We start from the raw sequence: 20,055 nt of genomic DNA on the forward strand, positions 1-20,055 counted from the left end.
AGGCACACACACACGCCAGAGCACAAGAATGTCCTTAAATAATTAAAAAGGAGATGCGAAAGAGAGACTAAAGAGAAGGACGAGTGGAAATGAGGAAGGGCAAAGGGACAAGTGGAAATCCTTTGAAGAAGGTCAATCAACTGGTTGGCCAAAAAGGAAACCTTTCGGGGCAGACGCCCGGCAGACTTGTCTGGCCGGGAAAAAAGGATACCCCGGCAGAGAAAGGACATGCAAATGCCGCCCCGAGCAACAGTTGATAAAGTGGCTAAGGAGACGCACAAAAACAGAGAAAAAAACAGTCCAGAGAAAGCAGAAAGTTGCGAGTCAGCGGCTCACAAAAGGTTGACGACACCAGCAAGGATGCGGTGGCAAGGACCTTTTTATTTTTTTATGATTCCCTTTTTTTGGGTTGACTGGATTTGGCTCTCAAGGATGTTCGAGCAACAGCGGTCGGGCCGAAAAGGGTCAAGGGCCCCGGCGCGTGCCAAAGGACGAGCCACTGGAAAGGACATCAACCCGGAAAAGGGTTAAATTAAGCTCAATGCCCTTTTTATTATTAGACGAGGGCGTGCGCTTCCGCTTTTTGAGGGTATTTTCATGGCCTTTCGCCCACGACCTTGACCCACAACAAACCGAGCAACCTTGACATTGGATCATGGGTCCGGGTCTGTGTCCGCTGGGTCTGCTTTCCCTGGGCTCCTTTGCCTTTGCCTTGTCCTTTTTTATTTATTCCATTTCGGCCTTTTTCCCCGGCCCCCTTGGCTTGGGTTTCAATGAAGGTGCCGCAGGCGTGTCCCGTTTGCAGCAACAGCAGCTGAAGCCGCAAGAGCAACAGTTGCGTGGCCGCTTTCAGCGCTTTCATTGTTCGACTTAAGACCCACACGGAATCGCCTGCAAGTCCGTCCGTCCTTTTGGTCTTTCATAAACGGAAAAGCGAGACCGGGGAAGCAGCGGGGATGGTATGGCATGCCAGCAGGACAGGCGGACGGAACGGCAGGAGCCACCGCAGACAGGTTGCCCGGCTCACGTGCTGCGTGTGCCAAAAGTCGCCCTGTTCTGTCGCCCGTCTCCTCTTACAGTTTGGGACACCAGCCAATGCACGGCGAGAAATTAGGAGGAATATCCAGAAGCACGAGGGGAGGTATCAACGCATGAGCTCCCATTCATTTTAAATAATAATTGAAACAATGTGATATTGAAAAACAATATAAATATAAATCAATTTTTGGAAAAAGATACATTTTCCTAATGACTTTTAAGATCCTCCAGTTTGGTGTTTTCTCTGAACATATCTGTGATTATGTTTTATATTTATACTTCATTATAATTTTTTTTTAAATTTTCTTTTTAGCTACTTCTTTAAAAACATCTACTACTACTCCTACTTCTGTTTGTTTCGGGTTAGAACTGTGTGACCATGCCCATTTTTTCTCTCGGTGTAGCAAGTGTTGCTGCTGGTTAGCTGCTGCTATCCCTGGTGTTGCCGGTGCCGGTGCCGGTGCCTCCATTGCGGACAGTTGGACGACAAATTGTCTGCCTGCCGCCTGCTGCTGCTGCTGGTGGAGCCAAAGCTGAATCTGAAGCCGGTGCTGATGCCACGGGCCGTGGGTCTGCTTCTCTGTTTTTTACGAGCTGTTTGTAAGCTCTTGTATCGCCATCGCACGTAGGAGTCCCCTTGGTGCTTCATGTTGCTGCTGCTGCTGTTGCCGTAGATGTTGCTGCTGTCACGGTTGGTGGTACTGTGCCACTGAGGTAGCCATGCCAGCCAACTTGGCGCCGACATGTTGGCATTTACGATTATGTCTGCCCCACAGACTGCAACTTCTGTTTGCTTTTTCTGCGTTTTTTCTGCCTTTTTTCACATTTTGAGTGATGGCCAAGGTGTGGCCAAAGTCTTAAAAAGCCTTCGCTTTGACATTGCCAACCGGAGGAAGGAACCCGTTGAGCGGCTTTCAGCAGGCGCCGCCTAATTAGACGTTAAGTGCACGAGTCGGCTGCCAATTGAAGTGGCCCCTCCTCACTTCTCAAGCCTCTGCCCCCAGCCCCAGCCCCAGACCCAGCCCCCTTTGCGTGCCATGTCCATGTCCAAACATTGTGACAGCCTGATTGCATCGCCGGGCATGTGTTGACTAATTGCCAGGGGCGCTGGTCGGTGGTCGGGCGTCTCTGGTCTTTGGTCGCCGGTCGGCAGTCGGTAGTCGGCATTCGGTAGCTGGAATGGCCCCATTCCCAGCTAGAAAACGCCAACGCAATAAAAAAAGAAACAAAAGCACCACTCGCAACAAGAATGGTTGGTGGCTGTGGGCTGAGCGGGGGCGAAAGGAGGTGCAGTTTTAAAAAAATGCATCGTAAATGTGCAGAGCACTGAGCTACAAAAATGGGTTTTATTATGTGTGCTTTGGGAATTATTGAACACTGAAACTACCAAGGGTGGGAAAGATTTCTTTACTTACAGTATTTTTTAAAGATCCTACACCGTTAAGTTAGGGTAACTGTCCTAATCTTCTTTAATCTTTAATCATCTTTAGAATTAATTGGATTTTTTAACAGAGCAACCCATTTACTGCAGCAGAGTGTTGTCCCCATTGGCCGGGATGACAAACTCCAGCCGCATTCCGCATAAGCCCATGTATATGCAGATTCGATGGAGCCAGATGGAGTGGGATAAACCTTGGTAAAAAATGGGGGAGCGAGGTGGGAGTGCGGGAAGTGCAACAAGTCGCTGTCGCTGATGTTGCCGTTGGCCAAAGGACAGGGCCGACGTGGCCGACATGGCGACCCTGAATCGCCGAGTGCGGAGCTGGACTATCGAGGCCATCAAAGCCAAAAAACCCAACTCAACTCGGCGCGGCTCCATTGCAACCCAATGCGACCCAATCCGCGACCCGGTTGGCCTGAACAATGGCTAACTGGCTGACTGCCTGGCCAAAAATGTTGGTAACTGCAGGCAAACATGAACACGAAGGCCAAAAGGTGCACGGCAAAAAGGAATGATCTCTGAATATCTGTTGGGGAGATTTCAGGAATTTCAGACCAATAAAGTTTACTAATTTGTAAGCCACTCCTTCCTATAATAGTCATGTGATTAAATGTAAAAGCTTTTTTAAATGTGTTTAATGTGGGAAAATGGTTAGAAATAAATATTTCTTCGCTATTTCCTTAATTATTCCCTAAAAATTAAAAAAATTAGGAGAAAGTGCAGTAATAACCATACGAATTTCTCTTTCACAAATTTAAATCCTATCAACTAAAAATCGTCCAGAATTCTTCGCAGTGCAGGATGCGATGTCCAGGTCCGCGTTGCAGGCGTCAAAGCGTGCCGCCAGAGGAGTTCTGCGGAGTGGGCCTTCGGGCAGGATGGAATGGCAGTGGCCCTGACCATGGAAATGCAGCAGCTCTCCGGGCTCGTCCTTGGCCAAATCCCAATGCCCCGTGTGCTGCCAATGGATTTGCCTCTGCCGGCTCCTCTATTGCTGCTTTTTTTGCCCCATCGTGTGCACGTTGAAAGGTCGCGAGGGGGTGGGAAAGTGGGGGGCAAAGGTGGGGCAGCAGGATGTCCTGGCAACTGCAACGCGACCTGAATTCGGTGGCAGCAGCAACAGGAGCAGCAGCAGCGGCAGCAGGAAAAAATGAAGTAGTAGCCGTGTTTCTGGTTCTGTGTCCGTGTCACTGGGCCACCAAAAACTTCACTTCACTTTCCCCCTGCTGGAACATTTGCCAAAGGAAAACTTTGCAAGTGTTGCACTCGGCGGGGGAAAATGAAGAGAAAAAGACAGGCAAGTGCCGCAAAACTTGAGGAAATTTTCTAGTGGTTTCCCCCAGCTCGGGCGAATCGCAGCCAAAGGACCAGGACGACAACCTGTTGCTGGTTTTATGGCCACCGGAGCCACACGTGATTCAGATTCCGAGCTGGATGAGGAAGTCTGCTTGCCTTTTTTATGGGCTTCTGTGTGTGTGTGGCTCCACGGGGAGTCTCGATGTCTCAGGCGCTGTGACGACATAATCAACGCTCCATTGGAGGAGAGTCGCCTCCAGACGCAGATGTTGCCACCAGCCACTTGCCACTTGCCAAACAAATCGTTGGCTTAGACTGATGGCAGGGGTATGGGCCTTCCCTCCACTCCACTCCGCATAAAATGACTTGAGTGATGCGCCGGATAGACGAGCTGCCTGTACGGGGTAGCTCCTTGTGTGGAGCGGGATTTCATTAAGGAATCACAAGTGTCACAAGTAGAGGAGGGTGGATGTAAAGTGTTTCATTAAACATGTAAAGGGATAGCTCTCATCTGACAAGTAACCTAATGCTATTCCGAAAAACGTTTACATTAGATTTTCTAATTTAATTTAAATTAACAATAAATTTAAGATTAACACATAGACATTTCTTACAGAATATTGTTTAAAGGCCCTATTGGATTCTCCTGATTTTACACTAACTGCCTTGATTGATTTTAAAGAGTCATCACAACCCGAAGATGTTCTAATAAATCACTATATTATTACCCATTCTTCTCTATGTTGTGAAAAATCAAGCAAATGTCAAAGGCGCTTTACCTCAAGTTAGCTTTATTATCCTGTTGGAAATATGTTTCCCTTTTGTGTGGGAGTGCCAAAGGAAGGTATCCCTTATTTAAATGCCGCTGTCACCGAACCTCAAGACCCTTGTGGCTGGCACTCACTGTATTATGTAACACTCATACACAGTATTAGCTTGTGTCATGTTTTTACGACGCTGCCGACCTTGAAATCGCAACGACATCGAGGACTGACACCGAGGAGCTGTTGCGTGAGCTGCTGAAAGGGAAATCCCCCGGCCGATCCGTCCCATCAAAGGTCAAAGTCACTGGCGGTGGCAGTGGCAGTGGCAGTGGCAGCCAGTGGCGCTTTCCCGGGCTTCCCCAAGAAGGAAAAAGTCAGTGAGGTGGTGGTCCCACAGAGGGTTTCCCAGGGCGACGGATGCGGAGACGGGCGAAAAAGAGACCCAGACCCTGGCAACAATAAGTAGCCATCCTCTGGGCTGCGGGCTCTTGGCTCTTGGCTCTTGCCTCTTGGCTGTTGCCGGTTGCCGGTTGCCTGTTGGCTGTTGGCTCCTGGGTCTTTCGCCTCTGGCTGCTGGCTGCTACGTGCGACTTGTGGCTGCCACATCCACATCCACATCCGCAGCAATCCGCAGCACAAGTGGCACGGCACCAGCTCGCCTTTGAGCAAGTCAACACAGAAGGCGCAACTTTGTCTGCCCCCGTTCGGCTGTTATTTTTTCCCTCTGCTGGCAGGTTTTTATGGTGGTGACCCCCAGCTACGTGCGGTCGGTTGCCTGCGGCGGAGATTATGTCTGGGATGTCGGGGATTGCCTTTCGGGGAAGCCGGCGCGACCCTGGTTGCTATGACTACCCTGCACAGGGAACAATTTGGTGATGCTTCCGCAAGTTTCATTGTGAGAGCAGCATAAAATATATTTTATATTTGGCCTTTCATATAATTTATAACAATTTATAACATCTTTCTTATTTTTAAAAATAATTTTTTTAATAATTTTTTAAAAAGATTTGACATATTTTTAAAATTCTTACGCTTCAGCTATTATTTAAATATGTATTTAAAATATATAATAGGACAAAAAGAAAGCTGAAAGTCCGGTAGCCATTTATTTTTAAAGTTAAATTCAAAATATGTAAGGCTCTTTTGAATATAAATTCCAACTAATCTTCACAATTTTGGAGGCTAGTTTGAAAAAGAAGAAAATCTTAAACACATTTGGGCAAGATTCGGCTTGCACATAGTCAATTTCTCAGTGTATTTGCCTGAGCAAACAAAGCAAGTGGCGACGGGCGTGATGACGTGGAAAACGTTGCTGCGGCATGCCGCGAAAAAAGACTGGTGGTCCGTGAAGGGGTCTGGGTATCTGGAATCTGGGGTTTGGGGCTCGAGGCTTGCGGATTGGGGATTGGGGATTGGGGGTCTGGATGTGGGCCTGGGCAATCCCTCGACCGCAGACAGTCTGTCTGCGAGTGTCGTCGCGTGACTTAATTAGTTCCCATGAATAAAATGTGGAGAGGTGGGCTTCTGGTTGGGCAATAAAGGCGAGTTGACGTCACTTACCCCAGTTGTTGGTGTTCCATTGCCGGCGGCGATACCTGTGGCGTTAACTGATCCATTTCCGGAAGCAGAGGACTTTCCCTTGCCCCGGCCGCGTTTCGAATCGGTTCGAACGGGCTGACCATCGGCTCCGAAGACGATCTGGAAAGAAAAAAAAACACGTAAAGTTATCATTTTCAATTATATTCCTAGATTTTTAAGTTCAAAATGAATACCCTTAATAATATCTATCAAAATTGTAAATCTTTTTTTTTGAGTGGCCTGAATAAAACTAGGTAAGTCTTGACAGCGTCCTGCTAAAAAGTCCTATATTAGGTCATTTTTTAATTTGTAAATAATTTTAATAAATACTCTTTACTCTTTTCGTCAGCATTTATCAGTTGATGAAGTCCTCGTCCCCTGGGGTCAATGGTTAGTCATTTATTCCGTCAATTTAATTTAAACATTATCTGTTGTTCATTTTATTTATAACACCCTCCCAATAATTTAATTTTCGTTTAAATTTGCTATAATTTGCGCGCCAAATTGACTGTAATTTTAGGGTGACCGTCGGTATCGTCTATAAGATAAAATACCAAAACTACCGAAAATACCGGTAGATCTACTCGACATCAGGAGGCCTTTGTCGTGTAATGTAAAATTACTACGTTTCTTCTACATGGGAAATTTTGCACTGCTTGCGCCTAATAATTCAGACACAAACCAAACATGGTTCAAGATCCACACGCTAGGTGGCGCTACGCATGGTTCAAGTCAGAGGAATTCGCTGTGGAAGCAGCGGCCTGGAACGCAGCGAATTCGAGGAGACTTGAAAGACCGGAAGGGCAGATTTTTATTTTCTGATTTGACCGCTAGGGGCGCTTGGCGCCAATTCAAATTGAAATGCAAGCAGTGCATTCTAGCAGCGAAAGGAATTTACTTTGGCTTATCTATTATAAAAAAAAATCATTTAAAACTAAGATAGCAAAGGTAAACAATGGTAAAAGTGGTATTATAAAGTCGTTAGATTTGCCATAAGACTTTATATCAGCCGATTGCTCTGCTGAGAGTGTAATTGTCATTACTTATATCATATATATATATATATCAGAAGTTTTTTCTGCTACTTCTTCTATTACTTTCAATATTGGGGTACCTCCCATAGGAACGATCCATAAATCTTTTGTTCTTTCTCGTCCTTCCTAATTCGAGTTACTACAATTCTTTTTTTCTGTATCGAACTTTCCCGATTTTTAAAGATAAAAACTTATAATTATAGAACAAATGTTTCTTTGCAACAAAAACATTTATGTAAAATATAAAAACGATGAAAGTCCAAAAATGACATTAATTCTCTTCCGCCCAATAAATCAAAGTTACTTTTCCTTTGGATCATACAACACAGATGAGTATGGCATCCTGATCCCCAAACATTAATTTTCCGCTCTCACAGGCTCAAAACCATGCAGTTGAATAACGACACTTAACCTCTGAGGAAACTGGCTGCCATATTAAATTACTTCAATGGAACAAGGAACATATGGATATCGAAACCATAGATAATTCCAATAAGCATGGAGAGGGCGGCTTACAGCCTGTTGGGCCGAATTCGAAGACTATTTCCGGCGCAGGGTCGTAAATACCAGAGCCGCGGAGAAAAGAGCCTGAGACGCGATCGGGTCTCAGAAGAACCATTAGGCAAAGTGCTGGGAAAGCGGGGAAACAAACGGTGAGGTTGGAGAGCTAAAATTGAAAATGGAAATTATGGCTGTGCATGTGCACATTAGAGTGTGTGCGCAGGCGTGCCGAGAGCTCCACAGTTGTTCAAAAATAGATCGAACAGTGGAAGAGTGGTGTAGGGGAGGGCGGAGGCGACATATGGATCCCAATCGGATCCAGACAGCTTCGCAGGAGTGCCTGTGGAATGCCCTTGTCTGAGGGTTGAGTCTTTTCGGTGGCTGATTGACAGCCACTGCATCTTAACGGTAAATAAGCGACGCCATCATAGACACTGCGAGAAATTTATGAGTAAGCTGTGACTGGAGTTTTGTATTCTCCGTTTGGGTCTCCCAAATTTCGATTTATGTAGTGAAAAAGTTTTTTCAAGGCTCGAATTTTACATTGCTTTGTATAATTAATGTTCAGGATAGGATGTTTGCAATTCTGTTACACATTTCCAATAAATAGAATAAGAAAACTTGATGGAATTTTTCCAAGTGCTCCTTTTTCTCCCCAAACCAACCCCAAACGGTATACACACCATCTCCATCGCCAAGCTGCATTTACATTGTTGGCACGCGCAGGCGCGCACACATGTTGCCAGAACGTCAACCTTTTGGGGGCGATCAGGGAAGTGGGAACCCGGGAATCGTGAATCGGGAGCCGGGAGCCGGCGATCGGGGAACTGGGAACAAAATGCGTCTGCGTACAGGGCACTTTTCAATTTTAGCAGCAGTTGTCATTTCGGAAGCAATTATTTTAATGCAGAGCCAAAGTAAAAGTCACACAGTTGCATTCACAGTCGCAGTTGAGAGCGTGCCAGTTGCAGCCCCCCAATGATGAAAAGACTGCCACAAGATGGAAAATGGAAGATGGAGACGATGTCACTGGGCCTGGAGACTGTAGTCTGGGGATCTAGTATCTGGGATTACTGCGACTTGGGGTTGGCTCTCGGTGGCGTCTAAATTTAGTAGCAGCCTTCGGGAGATCTTGAGGTGTTTTCGGGTGATACCGATACGACAATGGCACGCAGCGAGTGCAGTCGGTACAGTTGTGCTCGGTATGGATGAGTATTCCGAGTTTAAAATGGAAGGAAATATTTTAGAGGTGACTGTGGAGGATTTAAATTGGAAATCAAGTTGGCTTAAGATGTTGATTGTGCTCAGGGCTTTAGTTGTGTATGTCTTAATTAAGGCATTACACAAAAACTTTTTATACGGGTTGTATTTTTATTGGGGCTGACTTATATAGACAAAATTTGGGTAATTAATCATTAAGCGTAATGGTATTTGATTTTATTGTGAAGTAAATAGCTTATGATAGTTAAGGGGTATTAATTAAGGAAATATTAATAGAAAGCCTACAATAATAAAGGAAATATAACTCATTGTCTGAAACACAAAATAAAGTATTTATTAAACTACACACAATAACACCAGCCTATTCCCTAATCAAATAAACATGACGTTCCTTAACGCCTCATAATTCAAGCTAGAAAGCTCCCTTAGCAAGGCTAAAAGAGGAGAAATACAGACAATCGTCTTAAAGAAGCCCCCAAAAAGCCGTAAAAACGAGGCCAACGACCTATAAAAGTAGGGCCAAAAGTAGGCAACCCAGAAAGCACACAAAACAGGCAACAAAAAGAAAAACAACCCTGCAGACGGCGAAAAAACACATGCACAAGTCCTGTGATGAAAGCTTCGTCATTTCCTCGCCAAAAAAATCGATGACAGCTTATAAACCTCGAGACGAAACCTTCCTTAAATCAATTTTTTCGTAGCTTCCTGTTGAAAGGCTCACAAAGCCTGGTGCCCGGCTTTTTTCCATTAACTACAGCCTGTTTTTTGTGTTGACTTTATTAGCGCCAACAATGCAAGAGCACAAAACGCATGTCGACTTAATTGGGGCTATTAGTTTTTATTAAAAGGCAGGCAGGTGGCAGCTGCTGCGATGGCATAATGAGCTGCTCAAAAAGCCCGCCGGCGGTTCACTTGTTTCGATGGACGGCAGCGAGGTCCTGGGGCTCTCGAAACAACGGGAGTCGAGCAACAGGTAGCCCCCAATTCGAATTTGAGTCTCGGTTTGCGGTTGCCAGAAGAGGCCACACGCACACAAATGGGCCAAAGCCGAGCACTGACCTAGGCCAATTGGGTTTGTGGTAGGATCCGGAATCCGGGTCCCAACAACACGTTGGGAAAAGCCAGCGGGGCGGGTTCGGCTCGGGCTCGGCTTCGCTTTTTATGACACAATTTGGGGGGAAGCGAAGCCACTGGAGAATAACCACAACAACAACACACAATCAGCAACCCCTCGACATTTCCTACCCCTCCTAATGAGCCATAAAAAGTTCGGTTTATGTGTGTGCCACAGCCACAGTTTTGGCAACCCTTCGTCGAGGCTGATGTATTATAAAGCCCCTACATCGAACCCCCCCAAACAGCTCCACTTTTGGCAGACACTGTGGGAAAGGAATAGTTAAATCAGGTTTGTAAATATTGTTGGTCAGTTTTAATAACCCCATTTAGCCGGTTTATTAATAATAAATTCGGGAATAAGATCTATAGGTTCCGTAATCATACTCAGAGAGGTAAAATAGTTTTCAAAATATATTTTTGAATTGAATTAGGAATCACCTACCTATGCTTCTAAATACGTAAGAAAAGAAATAATAAAATAGACACTAAAATACATTTACTTGTTATTTTATTTTCAGTGCTTGATGTTGATTTGAAAAGGTGGGAGAAGAACAGAATATAAAGTACCCAACGACACAACCTTGACCTGAGCCAAAATAAAGCCTTAATTATTTCCACGTCAAGGACAACCCTTTTTTGGGCGCAACCAGCCTCCCAGAAAGGGAAATCGATTTTCGTAGGCAAAACATTTCAAGGTTGTCGCACTGGGAATAGCACCCGGAAGCCGAAGCCCCCCAACATGCGCCACCTTGAGCCCTGTTTATTTTGATTATCACTTTCGTGGGGGAGGCGGGCTTCCTGATTAGCCCCGGCGTCCTTGAAGGATGCCGAAAACGCCGTCTGGAGAAATTCTGGACGACGAGGACGACGACGACGGCGATGATGATGATTCACCAGGGCCAAGGCCTGTTGGATTTGCTTTTTATGGCTTATATCCCGTTTTGATTGCGGCTGTCAGACCTCGCTCTGCCCTTCTGTTTTCGGGGGTTGACTTCCTCCGCATATATATATCCCTATACATTTAGACACGAGGGTGAGTTTCGTTTCATTTGGCATTGTAATTGCAGCCACCCCTATATGTGTTATGTATCTGAGGGATACACAGCTACGTATCTGCTTTCTCTGTGGGGCGGTGAGAGCGAGCAGAGATGCGTCATCCGACGATTTGTTACACGTAATTTAGATGCGAAATTTTCAATGTCAATCTCTCCCCCGTTTTGGTGTGCGCTATGTGGCGTGCCCCCTTGAGATGTAACCGTTTTGATATGTGCTAAAAAGCTCACTTCACAAATTTATCAAGGTCAAGTTCAGAGGGGGGAGCGTTTTATTGTTTGTTGAGGTAGCGGAAAAAGCGGAAAAGCATCGGCGAAAGTCACAGGCCACGAAATGAGTGATAAAAGGGGTAAAGCACAACAAAGGGCATTCGGCTGCCTTGTGACACAATTCGAGGGTCTGCTTTTGGCTGGGGTTGGGTTTATTATACCACCAAGATGGGGGAAGCAGCATCGGCATCTCGGTGTTAATTGAGCGGCTTTATGCGATTGCAAAACAATTGAAAAGGGAAACAATTGCAGATGGAGAGGAGGGTACTCAAAGGCTTCTCAGGATTACTGGTGCATGGGGACAAAGGAACAGGATTTTTGACTCTGCAAAAGTTACAAGTAGATTTTCTGATTTGGTTCTGTGTTGCCTTTGTTTTTGTATTATAAGAACATATATATTTTACATCTGTTTTAGGTTTTTATGTAGATATACTCCTTCAATAACTTTTTCCTACACACATATAAGAAATATATCTAAAGATTAGTGATTATGAGTTAGTATATTAGCTTTAACTATGGGCAGATTTAACCCTTTATTTAAGTAAAAAAATTCAGAATAATCATTCTTTTGTCAAAACATTTAAGAAGCTGCTAAATTTAATAACAAAAGAGCATTAAGCCAATCGCCTTTATTATTAAAATTAAAAATTTCCCAATCAAGCCAAGCACCTTTATGCCAAGTTATCAAGGACAGCTGTGCCATTCGACCGAAAATCCCAGGAGGGCAAAGGGATGCAGGACAATGGAACGGAACTTAATTAGTTATATTTGGCTCGGTTGGGATTGCAGATGCGTGCTAATGAAAGTGCATTAGCACTGGGAGTCGAAGCCGGTCCTGGTGGCAGGACTAACCAAGGATAATGGACTGGATACCGGCTACGGCCATTGCTGCGGGGCTAATACTGCCACTGAAAGTGAGCAAGAGCAAAGTGAGGCGGGCGGGCAGAAAAGAATTAATTCGAAATTCCATTTCGTAGATTTAATTGAGTTGAAATCAAATTAAAAGCAATTTATTTTCAACCCTCATTGCGAATTTTTTTCCTTGTCTCCCTTCTGCGATGCTTCCACGCACACGCACGCACTATCATCCCACACTCCTCCCACGCCCTTCCTCGCCATTCTCCTGTCCTGCCTTTCTCCTTTATATTTTTTCTCAGTTTTCCCATCGTTTCTGGTATTTTCTAAAAGTGCGTGGTCCATCGACAGGGCGGGGGGTGAAAAAGTGGAAAAAATTCAGACTGGTTTTTGGGGTTGCAAAATTTCATCGCCTGCATTGCAAGAGGAAAATCGATAAAAATGTTCCGGAGCTGTGTGCAAAAAGCGAATTCATCCTCTATCCTGGAAATCAAGGATACATGAGACCGGCCCATCTCTCTAGCTTCGACTGATTGCATTTTTCGGTAGCCCCTGCAATGTGGCATTAATTTTTAATTCGTCGCATGAAGTCCAAAAATGATTTATGTCCAGCTCGAATCGCAAATTAAAAAGCCATTCCAGCTGCATATTCAAACGGCAAATAAAAAAGAGCTGGTGAAATGCGGGCTGCAAACTTTTCGCATCCACTGTGGACCAAACGAGAAATGCAAATAATGCGCTCGAGTTGACAGAGTCCAAGTGGGTGGGCTGGGGGCGGCGGCTGATGAGGGGGCGTGGCACAGCGCTTCAAATTGCATTTGATAGAGCCGCAAAAACTCGGTTCGTGTTGCTCCTAACCACCACCGCCGAGGAGTGACCATTAAAATGCATTAAATGGAAGAGGAGTCATTTTTTAAGTTCCGAAAATCTAAATACCCTGAAGAGCGGGCACAAAACAACTTAATTAGAACGAGAAATATTGAGGGTGGTTTAACAGCTTCTAGATTTCAAGGCACTAAGTTACTAACCTCGTATATATACAAATAATATTAAATATTTATGTAGAGGCAAATACCATGTTATCCATGTTATGGTTAAAAAAGCGAATTTTGTGAAATATATAAATAAAATTTGTGAAGAAAACTCACCAAAAAGAAACAAGGTTCTTAATGACTTCAGAGTCTCCTCTTTTATCTTTTCATCAATAAATCCCAATTATCTATTCGCAGCTCCTGCTGCATAATTAATAAATTTTCCCCAGTTGGCGGCCGCACCTGGCAATCGCCTGATGGAATTTATGGACTCCTTTCAGGGCATAGAAATTGAAAATAAAATTCAACAGCGCGCTTTGGCAGCAGCAATGTTGTTTAATTTGGCAGCAGCGCAAAGTTTCGAGGCAGCAGCAAATTCAGTGGCAGTGGCAGCTGCAGTAAAAGTGGCTTTTGTACGTGCAATGACCTACCAACACATAAAAAATGCAACGCGAAGGCACGAATCGCGCGCTAAAATATGCAAAGGATGCGAAAGGACGAGGACGAGGACGAGCGAGGAGGATGTCAGAATGCCAGGATGCCAGGATGCCACGATGCCAGGATGCTGCCAGAATGGCAGTGCCAAAGATGTTGCCTTTGCTTTTCGCAGGCCCCAAGGCAAAAGTTTCTACGGCAGCAGCAGCTCTATTTGCAAGGACAAACTTGGGGCTCGGGGTCCTGGTCCCTGGTCCTTGGTCCTGCGTCCTTTTGGCTCCAACTTCAATAATAGTCAAGTGCAGTGAAGCGTTTTGCGAACTGCAAACCTTCGTCTCTCTCCAGCGAGATGAAATCAAAGCGCAGCTTCCTCCATTTTATTTGGCATTTTCTTCACTTTTTCTTTTTCTTCACGACTTCTCCCCGTTTCTCCCCTTTCCTGCAACATCCTTTTGGCCAACACGCATTTCCCCCCTTGTTTTTTGCTTTTTTCGCCACTGCCACTTTCTCAATGTGTGAGAGTGTGTGCGAACTTTGCATTTACCCTTGGCAAGGACTTTTGCAGCGGGTGGAAAGCCAACGAAAGCAAAAAGTTTTATTTGCACAGTTTTCTTTTTCTTAAACTTTTGTTGTGAAAATCTCCCCTCCCCTTCCCCTCGCCCTGCTGCCGTCACGAACTGCCAGCTTGCAATTTGCTCAAAGAAGTCTAAAAATATGTATAAATGTATGTGCTTATGTACTATGTAGTAGATCTATATATGTATATTCCCGCTCGACAAAAGCTGCCGCAAAGTGCGGGGGAAAATTGTAGCATGCTTTTGAGCGCTCGCTTAGAAAATTTCCTCCACTTGCCAGCTAAAACGAGGGAAAATGGAAAATTTTTATAATTAACAGCGACAAAGTAGCACAGCAGATGCAGATGCATCACAGCGTCGCAGCCGCATCTCAAACATGGCAAACATCGGCTGTTTATCAGATGGGGCAAGATGCCAACGAAGGCTATGGTAATTTTTCCATATTTTTCCCTCGTTTTCCTGACAGATTTTTCTCGTTTCCCTCTCTTTTTGGAGGGTGCCAGTCGAAGCAAGACTTCTGGTTTTTCCCCCATTTTCCTTCAGCGGGCGGCCCGTGAAATGCAAATATTTATACCAACTACTTGAAAAACGCTGGGGAAAATGGCCAAGTGCCTCACGCGCAAAAGTGCGTCACCCTGGGCCACAGTGAATATCAATTAAGTGCAATTCGGTTTCTTGACACTTCAGTGAATCAAAAGGGCAAAGGATGTGGGCTTAAATTAGCTGGCTTTGGAAGGGTTCACACCGCTTTGATGTGCGTTTGATGTTCGGATTTGGAGAGTGGCTTAATTGGGGAGTACAATGCTAATATTCGGGGTGAGGTCCTTGAATGCCATAGCATTTTTTATAGTGGGTGCCATTATATAGAGAGTGCTATTATATCTGAAGTACTATCATATCAATTATCAAAATCCAATTTGTTAAAATTTTAATACATAATGTAATAGTTATCCAAAATCTGGATTTCTTATCACTGGTTCACTGTAATACCGATAGGGTTATGCTCTGAAGATCTTGGAAAAAGTGAGGAAAGGTAGGGAGTTCAGGGAGTTTAGCCAAGAGCCAAGAAGCCATTGCAGTGCGTTCTTTTCTTCCATTTTTTTTGCAGCCCTCTTCTAGTTAGTGTTGCTGTTGTTGTGTTCGCAATGTGCGTAAGGAGAAAGCTTGAAAGGAGCGCAAAAAAGGAAAGTGGAGAGTGGGAAAGGTTATGTATGTGTGCGTCTATTTGCACATGTACCGCTCACTCTAGCTGCTGTGTGCGTGTTGAGTTTGTTATTTTCCCTCTGCTCGAGCTTCCTCTTATTCATCCCCCTCCCCAATGTTCCTCCTCGTTTTTTGCATAAAGCCGTGGGTGGGTGTGTGCGTGCATATTTATGCGTATTTGTTTGCATAGCTGATGATGTGCCAGCAGCAGCAGCAACGACAACAACAACACTTTACGAGTGCGTGCGCGCCCCATTTCCCCATAGGTCCACCTCCCCTTAACCCCTGCTTAACCCCCGGCTGAGCCCTGCTTTCGAGCCCCCCTTATCTGCACTCCTAATATCCTTTGGGGGCGCCATTGCAATTAGAAAACTTGCATCGCAACTTTTTTTTGCGCCAACAACTTGTAATGCAATGCGCTAAATTGTTTGATATCGCACGAACATTCGCACACTGCGAAATGCTAAGTGCAAAGTCCTGCTCACAAGTTTTGGTCCTGCACACGAAAAAATGGGGACTTCTTATGGATAATTTTTTAACAAAATTATTATTAGAATATAATTTTCAAAGGGAGGACAATTCCAAAAAGATAGCTTGTATTAACAGTCAATTCTGGTTACAATTCATTTTTAAAATTCCAATCTAAAGACTCCTTTTAAAAGAAATAATCTGTTTTCAGAATTCCGAAATAAGATCCTAATATAGATTCTGCCTACAGATATTTTTGTGGCTTAGATAAAATTTATTGTTGAAAACACAATAAACTAGATACGTTTCATACATTTCTCTAAAATGAAGTTAATAAAATTGCCAATTTCTGCCTGTGTACTTTACAACTGCCAGCTACGTGCTGTGAAATTTTTTCAGCGCATTCATGTTGCACGTACGGCTCATTGTTGTTGCTGCTGATTCTGCGGAGTTTTTTACTTTATTTTATTTTTTGTTGTTTGAAAAACATTTCTTTAATTCTTTCTTTTTGCGTTTCTTTCGTCGCTTGGTGTCTTGACTGCAAACCACCCCCGCGTTAGGGGATGTTTATGCGCGGCAGGACCTTCGTTCTTTGGCAAATGACTTGACTTTGGTCAGAGCACTGAGACTGAGACCAACTTTTAGTTGTTAGCCGGAGTCGGGAAAAAAACCTGAAATTAAATTGATTTTTTCGTCCTCTTTGGCAGGAGGAAACGCAGGTCGAGCGAAAACGAACAAATACACATAATCCCCGGCAACTCTTTCAGTGCTCGACAACATAACAATTTATTGTTTCAATTATATTTTTCAATTTGCGCCGACAAACAAAAGTCCGCCAAATGCAAAAAAGGCTCTCAGCTATAAATAAAATAAATAGCGAGCGAACTGAAATTTGTTTTCCACAGCGCGGTGATGGTTTTCCTTTTTTTCTGTCGCTGTGTTTGCCAGGTTTATGCGCTGAATGGGGGATATATATGAAAGTTATTGAAAGTAAACATGATATAAAATAAACTCCGCAGAAAGAGCGACGAAAAAATGGTGTGCCACTTTTTTCCCGCTTGTAATGCTGGTGAAATTGTCTCAAATAATATTTAAAGAAAATTAAATTGAATTTACGGCGGTTCCTTGTTGTTTTTCCAAGGAGGAGGCAACGAGAAAATCGAAAGGAGGAAGGAGCAAACAGAATGATAAGCAAAAATAATCAAAAATCGATTTGGAAAGTGCGTCCCCGTTTTTTGCTCTTTCTCCTGCTCCCCGTTTTTGTTGTAACAATATGCCAGAATTTTCCATTTCCCATTTGTTGTCAAAATGCAATCATTTCGCTTTTGCTGTTGTTGTTACAGCTTGATAGGCACTTTGTAAGCAGAGCACAACAAAAAATGGAATAAGGAAAAACAAGCAACAACTTTCTCCGGGAAACATTTGGAAATTGAAATTGTAAGGCGACGGGCCTGGCCTTACGTTTTGTAAATTCTGTGATTTTGTTTGATTCACTTGACTTAAACGGATTTGGCCAAAAAGGGATCCAGCCGAAAGCAGGAAACGGAAAATTGGCAGGCAGTACAGGAAATGTTACATATTGAAATTCGAAAAATTGAGCCTGCCTTAGGAAAATCTAACCATAAAAATTCTACAAAAATGAAAACGCCTTTTCAACACATACCAAAATTAAAGCAAAGTAGTTGAAACAATTAAAACTTAATAAACTGATAGGTAAATTGTACCCTTAATTATGTAATTATATTTAAATCCTTCTCACACCCCCGCCAGAACTTCAGGCCACGTTTAGTGCCCCATTTAGTTGACTTTTCCACCACTCTGTGCCGAAGGCCGTCAGCAATTAGTAAGTTTTGTAACCTGCTGACCCTCTAAGCCATTACAGTTAAGTATTCTCGTGCAAATAGGCGTGTGTATGTATCTGTATCTGTCCGCCTATGGCTGCATTTAACCCCTTGGAAACTCGGAAACTGGACTAAATGACAACCGTTTCCTCCGACTCCGCCCCACATTTTCATTTTCCTGCCAGTTTTGCCTTTCGCTGGGGTGCGAATTTGCTTAGTTTGTCGCGCAGTTAGGAATAAGCTGTGAAAAGGGTCCGCCAACGACGACGACGACGAGTCGGTCAAGCTGAAAAATGCACTGCAATTGCACCTTGCACACAGATACACATGCACAGCAAATGCTGCACTGCGAGAAATTGGATAAGGAAAAAGAAATGAGCCTATAAAATGTGTTTCTTGAGTTTTTATACATTTGAGAACAAGCAAGACAGTTAAAGATATATTATTTCAATGTTAAATTACTGATAAGTATACCTCTTTAAAGATTTTTCGATCTTCTATTCTTAATTTTAGGTTTTGAAAATATTTTTATATTATTTAGGTAAAGGTTTGGGAACACATATGCATTTTTTTTGTAATATGTTATAAAATAAATATTTATTAAATATTTCTCGCCGTGCAACTTTAACCCCTTTTTGGCCATGCATCGCTGATATTTAAATTGAGCCAGCGGGCAGTGAAAAGTTCTGAGGGGACCGGCATCGGGTAGAATGCACTTCAAAAATAGAAAAAAAGGGTTCTGTGGGTTCCACGCTCCCAGGACTCTGCGTGTGCAGGGATAAACTTGATCCATTTGAGCTCTAACTGACTGCTTTCTCTGTACCTCTGTACCTTTCCTGTTTTTTCCCCGGCCGGTTGCTGTGGCAATTAGCGCCAGAGTTCGGTGTCTCGCTTTGTTGTTTGTTTATTAATAAACAATAACAGCCAACAAATTGCTTAATTGCTGGATTGCACCTGCCTAGGTCCAAGGATGCCGGCTTAATGCTTCAACAGCCAAGGACCTCATTACGGAATGGATATTTGTGTGTCATTAAAAGAAGCAGAGAGAGAGGAAGGGCAACTGATTTTGCACTCATTACCGAAGGAACAGCGGTGCATTAAGACTGGCAATGCGGCACTTTTGTCCTTTAACTATTACAAGGATAAGTACACACCAAAGTCCCGCTCCTTTGCTCAGCCTTGCCCTTATGCAAATTGCCATCAAGTATACGCAGCGTACTCCCTTCCATGCGTAATTATATAACATTAATTTGCATTTCTCGCTTCTTTCCGCGGTGCCGTTCTGTTGTCTGCTGTTCTGTTCTGTGCTAATGCAATCAATGCAAATGTTCGCCCTGCTGGCAACTTAACAAGGATGTGAACATTTATTTATTAAAATTTAACAACGCTTTACGATCGGCGCGCAGATTTATATAAATGTGAAATGTGTGCAGCCCAACGCGACTGATTGCCATCAGACAGAACCAGAGCCAGATTCAGAACCACCACCAGAATCAGAATGAGATTCGGAGCCATCAGATCAACCCAACCATCCCATCATCATCGTCCGCATGAGCGGTAAATCTGTTCCATAAATACAGCAACAAAAGCATTCAATTGCGCAGACTGGCAAACACTCACACACAGACAGAGTCAAGCATTTTATTATTTAATTTATGCGGAGACAACAGAACAAAAAAAATGTGCTGGTAAAAAAAGAGCACCGAAACTACCACACAATAGTTTCCTCTACATAGATGTAAAGATACATTTGTATCTGCAGGGTAAACAATAGAATTTCTGCAAGTAAAACATCGCAAAAAAAATATTGAGCACTGAACAGGCGGAAAATAGCTTAAATAATTGGTATAAACAATAAGGGAGAGCAGATCAAAGAATTTTCATGCTTTCAATAATTAAAACCCACAATCCCCTTACAACCCAACACCCTAATAAAATCCTTTCGGAGCTCTTAAAACTTATCTGCTTGGTATTTGAGAAACCCCATTATTTTCCGGATTAAATGATAAAAATAAATTAACGCACCCATTTAATTATTAAATAATAATTACTTAATGCCCCCGCAAGTGCAAATATAATTACATGAAAATATATACGTACGGTTTTGGCTTTGGGTTCCTGAAAGGAAAAAAGATAGAAAATGAAAATAAATCAACTGTAAATACGAATAAGCTGTGATGCATAAAATAATTAGCAATAATTTTAAATTAAATAAATCTGCGCACCAGGGAGGTTGGCCAACCAAAAATTACTCAATGCGGGAGGGAAAAACCTATATGTGTTGTACATATATACATATATGTGCTTTATGGTCCAAGTGTACATAGACCGACTGT

The 20,055-nt window shown here is 43.5% G+C and overlaps 1 protein-coding gene across 4 annotated transcripts in view; it reads right to left on the bottom strand.

The window, feature by feature from the left end:
- The window catches only part of LOC108034792 (DNA N6-methyl adenine demethylase), a 99,537-nt gene that overhangs the window by 63,967 nt on the left and 15,515 nt on the right, over window positions 1–20,055 (bottom strand). For 2 of the 4 annotated variants that reach the window (XM_044095066.2, XM_017109776.3), the window contains exons 4-5: window positions 19,820–19,837; window positions 6,100–6,237 (exon numbers count right to left, since the gene is read on the bottom strand). In XM_044095066.2, the coding sequence (XP_043951001.1) occupies window positions 6,100–6,237; window positions 19,820–19,837 (156 nt within the window). The remainder of the gene's footprint in view (window positions 1–6,099; window positions 6,238–19,819; window positions 19,838–20,055) is intronic. The other 2 variants (XM_044095067.2, XM_044095065.2) reach the window with 1 other exon arrangement.

The sequence above is a fragment of the Drosophila biarmipes genome, chromosome 3L, assembly GCF_025231255.1.
Source record: "Drosophila biarmipes strain raj3 chromosome 3L, RU_DBia_V1.1, whole genome shotgun sequence".
Taxonomy (NCBI): Eukaryota; Metazoa; Arthropoda; class Insecta; order Diptera; family Drosophilidae; genus Drosophila; species Drosophila biarmipes.